This window comes from Triticum dicoccoides, chromosome 7A (genome assembly GCF_002162155.2).
Source record: "Triticum dicoccoides isolate Atlit2015 ecotype Zavitan chromosome 7A, WEW_v2.0, whole genome shotgun sequence".
In the NCBI taxonomy this organism is placed as follows: Eukaryota; Viridiplantae; Streptophyta; class Magnoliopsida; order Poales; family Poaceae; genus Triticum; species Triticum dicoccoides.
In genome coordinates, this window is record NC_041392.1 from 19,327,868 (window position 1) to 19,338,451 (window position 10,584).

The following is a 10,584-nucleotide window of genomic DNA, read 5'->3' on the forward strand; positions in this document are numbered from 1 at the left end:
TACTGTCGTTGCTCGCCTCAGGCTGCTGCCGAGCAGCTGGAGTTCGTCTAATTGGCGTCACTCTTGACTGCGGCGGCCCACGTCCAGCTGTAGATTGGCGCCCTCGATCTTCTCTACACCGGAGAGACACCTCTTAATTAATCAATCAATTAATTTGGGGATGCATTCATGACATTCAGAATATTTCTAGAGGAGAATCTTGAGACCGTTCCCTGTTATTCCTCTCAAGTTGCCAGCAACCATATCTCGAGTCAGCATGAGAGCTGGCTGTCCGGTCAAAATTCTGAAGTTAGCGAACATTGTGTTTATCTTGTATCAACACTGAATTTCAGTCTCTCTAAATTAACTAAATTAACCGAATGTGGCTAGTTTTGAGAGGGCGACTAGCGGCGTTAGATGAGTCTCCTCTCTACCAAGCTGTTGGGGAGCAGAACTTGTATGAATTGTCTCTATATTGGTCACAGCTGAGAGAAGACCCCCTGCCATCCCTTTCTTGCTTGTCAAATTTGACGAGTGTGCAATTCATTAGAGCATACAACGGAGAGCAGATGGCATTTCTCCCGGGTTGGTTTCCCAATTTAATATATGATTCTCTCTCTGGGAGACCTGCCTAATCTGAATCGGCTAGTGATACGGCAAAGGTGCCATGGCAAGCCTGGAAGAGTTTTACAGCAACATGACGGAGGTCCCAGCTGGCATTGAGTTCCTCCCGTCCCTCCAGTATCTAGGCTTCCACGAGATCAGCTGTGACTAATTGACGGTGCTGCAACGATGCTCTACAACTCGAGCGAAGGTGCTTCCTCTACGTTTACAAGACGCACTACTGCCTGTGTTTGCTGCTGCTACTCTGCATTTACCAGATGTACCTTGAGGGCATCCTCTGTTTTTTCAAGGCGTACGTACGGAGCTCTTCACTTCTGATGCCGCTACTACCTGTGTTTACCACTGCTCCTGTTACTTCTGATGCTGCTTGCTTTTATCTTGCTTACGACGAGGTAAGCCAGCCGACCAGCTAGCCAAATCCATTCCCGTCATGTGTTCTTCTTAGGACGCAGCTGAGATTTTAAACTTGTAGATTTGCTGAATCCGGACCGGCCTTAACTAAAGCAGCATTCTCTGTATCCCCAAATCATTCCCATCTTGAGCTGCTGATGAAGGGGAATTGTTTCATTTATCTATTTAATCGATTTAATGCTGCTTCCACTGGCAAGACGAAACGTGTCTGATGGCTATCATGGGGGCATGGGTCCGAATCGGATGCTGCATCGAGGAAAGGGGCAGATATCGCCGCGAAAGAGACGCTGTCGATCTCCTTTACCCACTGGAGTCAAATACTCTCAGTATTTTTCATAAAGCACGCCGTTTAGTGGGCAAAACTTTTTAATAAAATATGCACACTAGTATTTTTTTAGTTAGTGGTAACTGTCCTTGAACAGTGAACCAAGTTCAGCATCTTGAGTTGCTCCTTTTGTATTGGTTTACCTGTTAACAGGCCGTCAGGTTGTCCATATCAACCATGCCTGCCAGCACTAATTATCATTGTTAATTACTGTCAAGCATCCTAAGTTATCTACTTAGCACTAATTTCAGTGGTGACTGGTGAGCAGATATATTTGATGGCTACATTTGATACTAAAGACGCTTGCCACTGCTGTGCTTAATTCACACACACACACACACACACACACACACACACACACACTGATAGCCACGCCATATTTTCCAAAGTTCAGATTAACAAATCCCAAGGGTTGGTAAGAGCAATTGCTGGGTGGGTAAGAGAAGCAAGAACAATGTTAACCAGCCAGAAGGTGTGTATGGAAGTCGAAAGGACATGAGGATTCTTCCTTTTCTCAGAAACACATGAGGATTTTTCAAGAGCTTTGGCTCGTTCTCTGTTTTGGTTCTTGTAACAACAAGACTGGTGCCACTCACCAGGCACTCTTTTATTGATTTCAGATTCTGAAGCGCACAATGAGGTCACCGCAGCTCTAAATCTGGCCGGATCTACATCGATTACAAGCCAGGTTCGTTGCCCTTAATTTCATTTTGTTCCTAGTTCTCTTGTCAATGTGATGGGTAGCTAGGTCCATGCAGAAATGACTAGTTTTCCTTGCCATAACAAGCCAGGTATATATGGTGATTGTTATCTGGTTTTAATGGGGAAAAGGAACAAGGAGGACCGCTCGAGTTGAAGATCAGAGCCAGCTACTTGTGATCAGCAACAAGCTAGCACACTCTCGGTCATACCCATGATTCCATGAGAATTCAGGATCTCTACGATTAAGCTTCAATTACAGCAAGACCTGCCGAGCACGAGATTTCTTTGTTTTTCTGCGAGGATCCATGAAACTATTCTGATGGTTTCAGATTCAGAATGCACAAGATGATCTAAGCCATCATTACGAGGTAGGTGCGTCATCAGTCCCTCATTTTCTGGCTATCTTACGTTGCACAAAGAGTTTATCTACAGAGAGATGGACAAAAATTTATGCTGCTAATATGGCAGTTCCTTTGGATTGATGGATGTTGTGTCAAAGTACTCCTTTTAGACCTCTGTATGTATGTAGCTTAGTTTGGGGTTAGCTACTGTACAGCTCAGCTTATCTGAATACAGACTTATTATTACTTCATAGTGGGTGTTTCACAAGCTCTTGTAAGATTCCATTGCTACTGCTCCTCATGTAATTTCCAAACCTTCAGAATTTCTGAGATGTGCACACAGGCAGAGTGGCTTTAGCGATGCAGTATATCGGAAAATAACTGAGCTTCAAGCACAAGAAGACTAGCATTCACCACACAGTTTTAGTGCTTCCAGATCCTGAAGCAAGAGCGCAAGGAGTTGCTCTACCAAATCTGGTCAGATCTACGTCGACTACAAGCCAGGTGTGTTCCCCTTAATTTCGTTGGGGTCCCCGTTCTCATGTCAATATCCTAGGTAGCAAAAAATAAACAGTTTTCCTTGCCATCACAAGGCAGGTATGGTGGTTGTCTTCTGGTTTTGACGGGCCAACTCAAGTTGAAGACCAAATCCATCATCGACAGCTTGCTAGCAGACTCCCAGTCATACCCAATTTTAACATCCAAAGCACCGTAAGCTTGCTTTCTCTCCCGCTGACAGACAGAAAAGGACCCATGGCTCCATGAGGGTTCAGGATCTCCACTGTTAAGCTTCAATTACCATCGAGATTGTTGCAGCCATCCAAGTGATCGATGTGGTCTCTTTATTTCGAGATTGTTGCAGTGGTCTAAGCTATTACGAGCCAGGTGTGTGGTCCTTCTCTAGTTTTCTTACTATCTTAGGCTGTACCCACAAGAGGACGCATTGACTTGACTTGGACGTCCACTAGCTGGCTCTTGAAATGGCGTCAACAACAAAATTAGCGTTCCCCACTCTCACCAAGCCATGACGCTGTTTTTATGATTTCAGATACTGAAGCTCACAACGAGGAAGTCACTATAGGTCCACATCTGGCCAGATCTACATCGATTATAAAACAGCAGGTTCGCTGCCCTTAATTTGGTTTGGTTCCGACTTCCTAGGTAGTTCCGACTTCCGACGTCCATGCATGTATCACAAAGCTTAGTTTCACACAGCCTTCAAACATAATTACCCATGCACGTCAATATAAATCAACGATGAGAAAGAAAGCAAGATTCAGCACGGTGAAGGTGATGCATCTCAGAGAGAGAAGTACAAGAGCAGTATGTATCTTGAGGGAGATTACATTACACACGAAGGAAATCATAGGACATGTATTGAATCTCCAGTGCTAATGCTTTCACCAGAAAACATGTTCAGATATAAACGGTATCGTCAATTAGCACCATCTGCGGTGATTAGCCCATTATTAGCAGCAAGCCAAGCAGGTCTAACATATATACCGGTGCTGACTGGGCCGGCGGTGACCAGCTTGAAGAGGCCATAGAGGGCCAGCTTGCTCTCGTTCACGGTTGTGTCAGGCATCGCCTTGGTCTTCTGTGTGTACTGGTCAAACACGTCATGAAGAACCAGTCAGCAAGTAGCATCTTGTTGAGTTGCTTTTTTTTATAGCTTCACCTGTTGTTAACAGGTCTCCATCAATCGCTTGTCCACATCAACCACGTCTGCTGGCACCAACTATCATGACTAATTATTGGCAAGGACCCCAAGTTGTCTATTTAACAACAATTTCAGTGGTAACATTTTCTATTAAAGATGCTTTCCGCTGCCTTCCTTGAATTGCTCACTTGTGCATTTCTCCAATGTTCAGATTTAGAAATCACAAGAGTTGTTAAGAGCAATTATTGGGTTGGTACGGGGAGCAAGAGCGGTGCTAACCAGCCATAAGGTGTGTATAGCAAGAGCTTCCCCTAGCATTCCCCAAATCTGGCCTCATCTACATCCATTACAAACCAGGTGCGTTGCGCTTAATTTGGTTCTCTCCCTTGTTCTCTTGTCAATATACTTAGTTGTACTGCTAGAACTATCACCCTAACTGGGCAGATGCAAAATAATTAGTTTTGTCCATTACAGACGAGCAGGTGTTTGTTCTTTGGTTCTGTCCAAAAAGGAACAACAAGGACATCTCCAGCTGAAGATTAAATCCAGCTACTTGTCATCAACAACAAGCTAGCATACTCTCGGTCATACCTGGGCTCCATGAGAGTCCAGGATCTGTACGATTAAGCTTCAATTACAACAACACCAGCCGAGCACCAGGTCTCTTTGTTTTTCTGCGACGATCTATGAAACTGTTCTGATGGTATCAGATTCAGACCTGCACAAGCAGATCGCCAAAATCGATTGGATCTAGGCAGGTGCGTCGTCCTTCCCTAAGTTTCTGGCTATCTTAGGTTGTACCAAGAACACTCCCTCCTGCTGTATCTTTTGAAGTTTGCAAACCTATTATACTTTGTAAGTCATGCGTTGGTATTTCTTCCAGTACCATATTCACAATAAGATTTCTTCCTGAAATAAGATGAGCGTTTTAATTTGTGACGATGCCAAAGTCTGGAGAGCTAGCGGATTTTAGTTGCCATCCATTGTTTCCTTGGATTAACAAAATATCAGGAACCAGTCTATGCTCTCGTTACAGGCGATATACTTAGCATGCATGGGATGGCATATGCTCTTGCATTGAAGATTCACTAACGTGTGAATTTCTAGCCTCCTAACGTCAAATATTCTTGTTATCTGAAGATCTCCTAAACTGAACATGACTGCTGCTTTTAACTAACGTCGTGTTAGTTATGTTATAATATATTGTTTTCTCGTAATGACTCCTAAGATATTATAGCTTTTCTTTCTTATTAATATTCTTGATTCAATACACCATCTTTTCTTGCAGCTTAATCAATAACTCTAGCTCTTTGTTTCTTCATATGAGATACTGTTAGATAGATGTTAAGAAAAATATGGAAGTAAGCTATCTGGAACTGTCACATTAGCCAACTTTCATGTTGGCGAGCTGGCAGGTATGTCGGTTTGGTACCTCTTTGCCTTACTTTGTCACATTGCCTACTTTCATCATGTTGGCAAGCTGGCAGGTATGTCAGTTTGGTCCGTCGTTGCCTTGGTTACAAGTACAACTTCAACATTTGGGGAATTTTAACTTCAGTTGCTGGCCGAGTTTCACTCGTTCTTGTCAGTTAATGCATTAAGTTTGCTGTAGTTCACTATGGACTAGTCCCGAGTTTTTAAAATTCTCATGGACCTGCCTGCTGTAAGTATTGTTTTGTTTCATTATGTGTGTTAGAGTTAGATAGGTTAACATCATGAAATAAGAGTTTAGGACGAATACGTTGAAAAGTTTAGCTTATTCACTTTTCTATTGTGGTTGGAGACTTTTAAAGTGTATTGGCAAATGCTAGCAGAATACACTAAAGTTTAATTAATACATTATTTACTCCATTCTCAGTGGTCATCCTAATTATATTGAGGAAGAATATACAACTGCGCCACCACCCAAATAGTGAGACATTAGCAGATATCAGAAACTAATGGCGGAGATTGTGATTCTTCTAGCCATTGAAAAGATTGGAATTGCCTTAACAAATGGAGCAGCTAACCAGGCCAGTGCACTGTTTGTGATGTACGGGAGACAACTACTGGAGTTACAGCGCAGCATGGACCGTGTTGTGAGGGAGCTTCGTGTAATGCATGATTTTCTCTGTCAAATGGACATTCGAAACCGCAACAAACAAGCATATGAGAGCTGGTTGGAGGAGGTACGGAAAGTAGCACATCTGATGGAGGACATGGTGGATGGGTATTTGTATCTAGTTGGTCAGGAACATGATATAGGATGTTGCTTTTACTTGAATACAGGATTCAAAAAACCAAGATATTTGCTTTCTTTGAACAGGATAGTTTTCAATGTGAAGGAAATAGAGAAAGACCTTTCACACTTGTCAGAGACAAAAAACCGTTGGGTTCCCGTGAATGATGGTGATACTAGCAACTCAAATTACATTGTCAAGATGTCCCAAGATCTTGCAACCATCTCACGCTCCCTTGATGAAGATCTAGTGGGGGTGGAGAAAAAAAGAGAAATACTTGAACTATGGTTGGCAGGTGATGATTTGCAATGCTCGGTGATAGCACTACATGGAATGGGAGGACTTGGTAAAACTGCTTTAGCTGCAAATGTCTACAAGAATGAGAGAGAAAATTTTGAATGCCATGCTTGGGTCTCCATCTCTCAAACATATTCTAAAGAGGATGTCTTTCAGAAAATAGGCAAGGAACTTTCCAGGGGTAAAGCCAGTGTTCTGTCCAACACTACGGATATGGACATCACATGCCTTGAAGAGAAACTGAAGGAATTTCTGGAGCAAAAAAAATATCTGATCATATTAGATGATATTTGGACTCCAGAAACACTTGCTGATTTATCCAGGGTGCTTATTCATAGTGGTAAGGGCAGCAGACTTATATTCACAACAAGGGAACACCATGTTGCTACACTTGCTCCTCGAGGACATATCTTAACACTGGAAGCTTTAGCAGAGGACAAGGCATGGGATCTTTTTTGTAAGAAGGCTTTTCCATGGGATACAAATCATGAATGTCCTGCAGAGTTGAAACCTTTGTCAAAGAAAATAGTTAGTAGGTGCAAAGGCTTGCCTCTTGTTATTGTGTTAGTTGGCAGCCTGCTGCGTGCGCGTGAGAATACGGTGGGAGAATGGAGAAGGATAAATGACCAGCTGAGTTGGGAGCTAATTAATACTCAGAGTCTTGGTCACGTAAGGAATGTTTTGCATCTGAGCTTCATCTACCTTCCAACACACTTGAAAAGTTGTTTCCTATACTGCAGCTTATTCCCCGAAGACTATCTTTTCAGAAGGAAAAAACTTGTGCGGTTATTGATAGCAGAGGGGTTCATCGAGGAGAGGGGTGAAAGCACATTAGAAGAAGTGGCAGAAGGCTATCTAAAGGAATTGATTGACAGAAGCATGCTACAACTTGTCGAGAAAAACACATTTGGTAGGATAAAGGGATTCAGGATGCATGATATTTTACGTGAATTGGCAGTTGATTTGTGCAAGAAGAATTGTTTTGGTGTTGCATATGAGGATAAGTGCGAGCGCTCTCTTGAGTCGGATGTGCGTCGATTGGTACTACACAAACTAAAGGATAATCATCAGCCAATTTCTAGTATGTACCAACTTCGTACTCTGATTACACTGGACAAAAGCATTCCATCATCGACTTTACTACCTCCATTATGTGAGAAGTCAAGATATATGACAGTGCTAGAATTAAGTGGTCTGGCTATCGAGAAGATTCCAGATGCAATTGGAGATCTTTTTAATCTCCGCCATTTGGGTCTGCGTGGTTCAAAGGTGAAGATGCTCCCAAGATCCGTTGAGAAGCTTTTAAATATGTTGACGCTGGACCTTTGTCGAACTGACATACACGAGTTGCCTACTGGAATTGTGAAGTTGAAGAAGCTCAGACACTTATTTGCTGAGAAAACAGTCGATCCAAATGGGAGAGAATTTAAATGGCGCAGTGGTGTATGTATTAACAGTGGTCTTGGAAATCTAACAAACTTGCAGACGCTACAAGCATTAGAGGCACAAGATGAGTCTGTTAGACATTTAGGGGAGTTGCGCCAACTGAGAAGCTTGAGGGTGTGGAATGTGAAGGGAATCTACTGTGGACGCATCAGCGATTCTCTAGTTCATATGCAATACCTGTCCTACTTGGATGTGAATGCAAGTTCTCAGGATGAGGTTCTCTTGTTGGATGTCTGCCTGCCAAACCTGCAAAAACTAACTTTGAGAGGGCGCCTAGCCGAAGGGGCGTTGGATGAGTCTCCTCTCTTCCAAGATGTTGGGGGGCAGAACTTGCATAGATTGTCTCTATCGTGGTCACAACTGAGAGAAGACCCCCTGCCATCCCTTTCCCGGCTGTCAAATTTGACGCAAGTACAACTTGTCAGAGCATACAATGGAGAGCAGCTGACATTTCTCATGGGGTGGTTTCCCAAGCTAAAGTTTCTCTATCTATGCGACCTACCTAATCTAAATCGGCTAGAGGTAGAAGAAGGTGCCATGGTGAGCCTGGAAAGTTTAATTCTAGTCAATCTCAGCAGCATGACGGAGGTCCCACGTGGCATTAACTTCCTCACGTCCCTCCGGTATCTAACCTTCCGCGAAATCACCAATGACTTCTTCACATCTCTGCGCCAGTGTTCTGCAATTCGAGGGAAGTGGCGGTATAGTCTCCGAGATTGACCTGCTACTCTCGTCAGGAAACGTGCATATACTGATGTACGTGAGTTATCGCCAATTAACTAGTGTACCTTTACTTGCTTCCTTCCCTGTCTGTAATCGTACTAGTTTTAACATTTTGTTATGTGATATGGTGTTGGCTATGCAGGTCACCTGCCGGAAGGAAGGAATGAAGATGCTTCACCAACGAGTTAAGGCGGCCTTGGATCGATCTCACTCAATGCTGCTGATCTGCTGTACACTCCGGGTTTCCTCCGCTGTTCCGGAATGTCCAACCGTGCGTCTCAATATGCACACAACAGTGCTGCTGCTGTTTCAGAATGTACTAGCTAGTGCACGTCCTCAGCTTTTGCTGCTGCTGCTACTGCCTGCGTTTACTATTGCTACTGTGTTCGTGTGATCATGTGCTTGCCAGCTGTTATTATAAGATGACAGTTAGCGGGAGACGGCGAGTGGGTTGTGTTTCCATATTCAAACTAATTTGCGTATTGCTATTTCTGTGTGCTTATTGTAATTTGTAAGACTAAGACTGATTCGTGTTTCCTTTTCCAGACTATTTTCCTTTGCATTACATGTGTACCTATATTCATGTGTGCTATTAAATAGAAGCCTTGGTTTGTGCTTTGTAATGCCCAGGTATTCATTTCCCTTTTATTCAAGAAAACATGTGCTTGTGATTCATTGCTGCTCAGGTATTCATTCTCACTGTCATATGGTTGTCCTGTCTCTGTAAATACTTGATGTTGTAATCTGAATGCTACGCTTCTTGTCATGAAAAGGAAGGGATTTGATGATCTCAACCAAGCTTCAAGCTTCAAGCAGCGATTGGACCTTCTTGATGCAGTTATCATAGATACTTAAACTGTTGTTTCAGTTATGGGCAGGAAGCATTCTGTAAGCGTACATATTGGTTTCGGCTTTTTAGCACCCTCGTAAGGGCAAGTCTAACCGATCCCTTATAAGTTAGCGGAGTATATACCTTACTGGAGTATATATACTCCACTAAAATTTTGTCGCACCTAGCCGATGCCCTAAAGTTAGTGGAGTATAACTAAATTTGCACAAATTCAATCAAATTTGAACTGAAAGATGATGCATTTAAACATAAGTTCAACACATAAAGTTCTCATGACCGAACATTAAACATAAATTTAAACTAAAATTAAACTTAAACTACTTGCGGCCAAAGTGGAGGTCCAGCGAATCCTTCCGTGTGAGGCCACCGTCAAAGAGAGCTGGGTCCAGGCCAGTGCCGTCGTCCTCGTCGCGCGGGGAAGATGCTCCGCCACTCCTCGACGCCGATCTCGTCGACGCCTCCCACCTCGCCGCCCTCATTGCCGCCAACCTCGCCGCCCTCATTGTCGGAGATGACGATAACTTCACTATCATTGGCGGCGAAGATTGCCCGCTCCGCCTCCACTAGCTCCGGGTACTGCTGACCAAGGTCATCCATGTAGGCCTCGTCGGCGACCTCGGCCTTGAGGCGCTCCCTCGCCTCCTTGTCCTCCCGCACCATCCGAGCGTACACGACCCCCGGCTCCGACGGGATGAGGTCGAACGGATGCTCGCCGATGGGACAGTTTAGCCTCGTCTTGCTGCCGTGGAACCGGACCTGCCACCGTTCGTATTCCATGGCTGTGAGTTTGACGGTGTGGAAGGAGCCGACCCACTTCGCGTGTGTGTCTCGCGGTCGGTGATTTCCACGATCGCTGCCGGATGCCCATGTAGGTCCTCGTCGGCGGCCGTGGCAGAGGGAGGTCTGGGAAGTTTGAAAAACACATGGGGGCGCGACGGTGGGCGAATCGACGCAGCGGCGGCGGCTAGAGGAAGCGCCCATCGGACGACAACCCGCCGGCGTGGCGG

General features: G+C 44.3%; 1 protein-coding gene across 5 annotated transcripts; it reads left to right on the forward strand.

The window, feature by feature from the left end:
- The first annotated feature begins 1,669 nt into the window (after window positions 1–1,669).
- On the forward strand, window positions 1,670–9,324 carry LOC119332524 (disease resistance protein RPM1-like). 5 transcript variants are annotated; one of them, XM_037605700.1, is made up of 11 exons: window positions 1,670–1,811; window positions 1,960–2,027; window positions 2,131–2,409; window positions 2,704–2,886; window positions 2,980–3,267; window positions 3,431–3,504; window positions 4,074–4,179; window positions 4,254–4,399; window positions 4,517–5,457; window positions 5,901–8,760; window positions 8,870–9,324. In XM_037605700.1, exon 10 carries the CDS (start codon window positions 5,983–5,985, stop codon window positions 8,722–8,724), a length of 2,742 nt encoding a protein of 913 aa, XP_037461597.1. In that variant the 5' UTR covers window positions 1,670–1,811; window positions 1,960–2,027; window positions 2,131–2,409; window positions 2,704–2,886; window positions 2,980–3,267; window positions 3,431–3,504; window positions 4,074–4,179; window positions 4,254–4,399; window positions 4,517–5,457; window positions 5,901–5,982; the 3' UTR covers window positions 8,725–8,760; window positions 8,870–9,324. The 5 variants fall into 5 exon arrangements, with proteins under 5 accessions (XP_037461597.1, XP_037461596.1, XP_037461599.1 ...); XM_037605699.1 differs by having other exon boundaries at window positions 4,517–4,800; window positions 5,331–8,760; XM_037605702.1 differs by having other exon boundaries at window positions 4,517–4,800.
- The last annotated feature ends 1,260 nt before the right edge of the window (window positions 9,325–10,584 follow it).

Coding starts and splice junctions, on each gene's coding strand:
- LOC119332524 (XM_037605701.1), top strand. CDS start 5,983: ATGGCGGAGATTGTGATTCTTCTAGCCATTGAAAAGATTGGAATTGCC.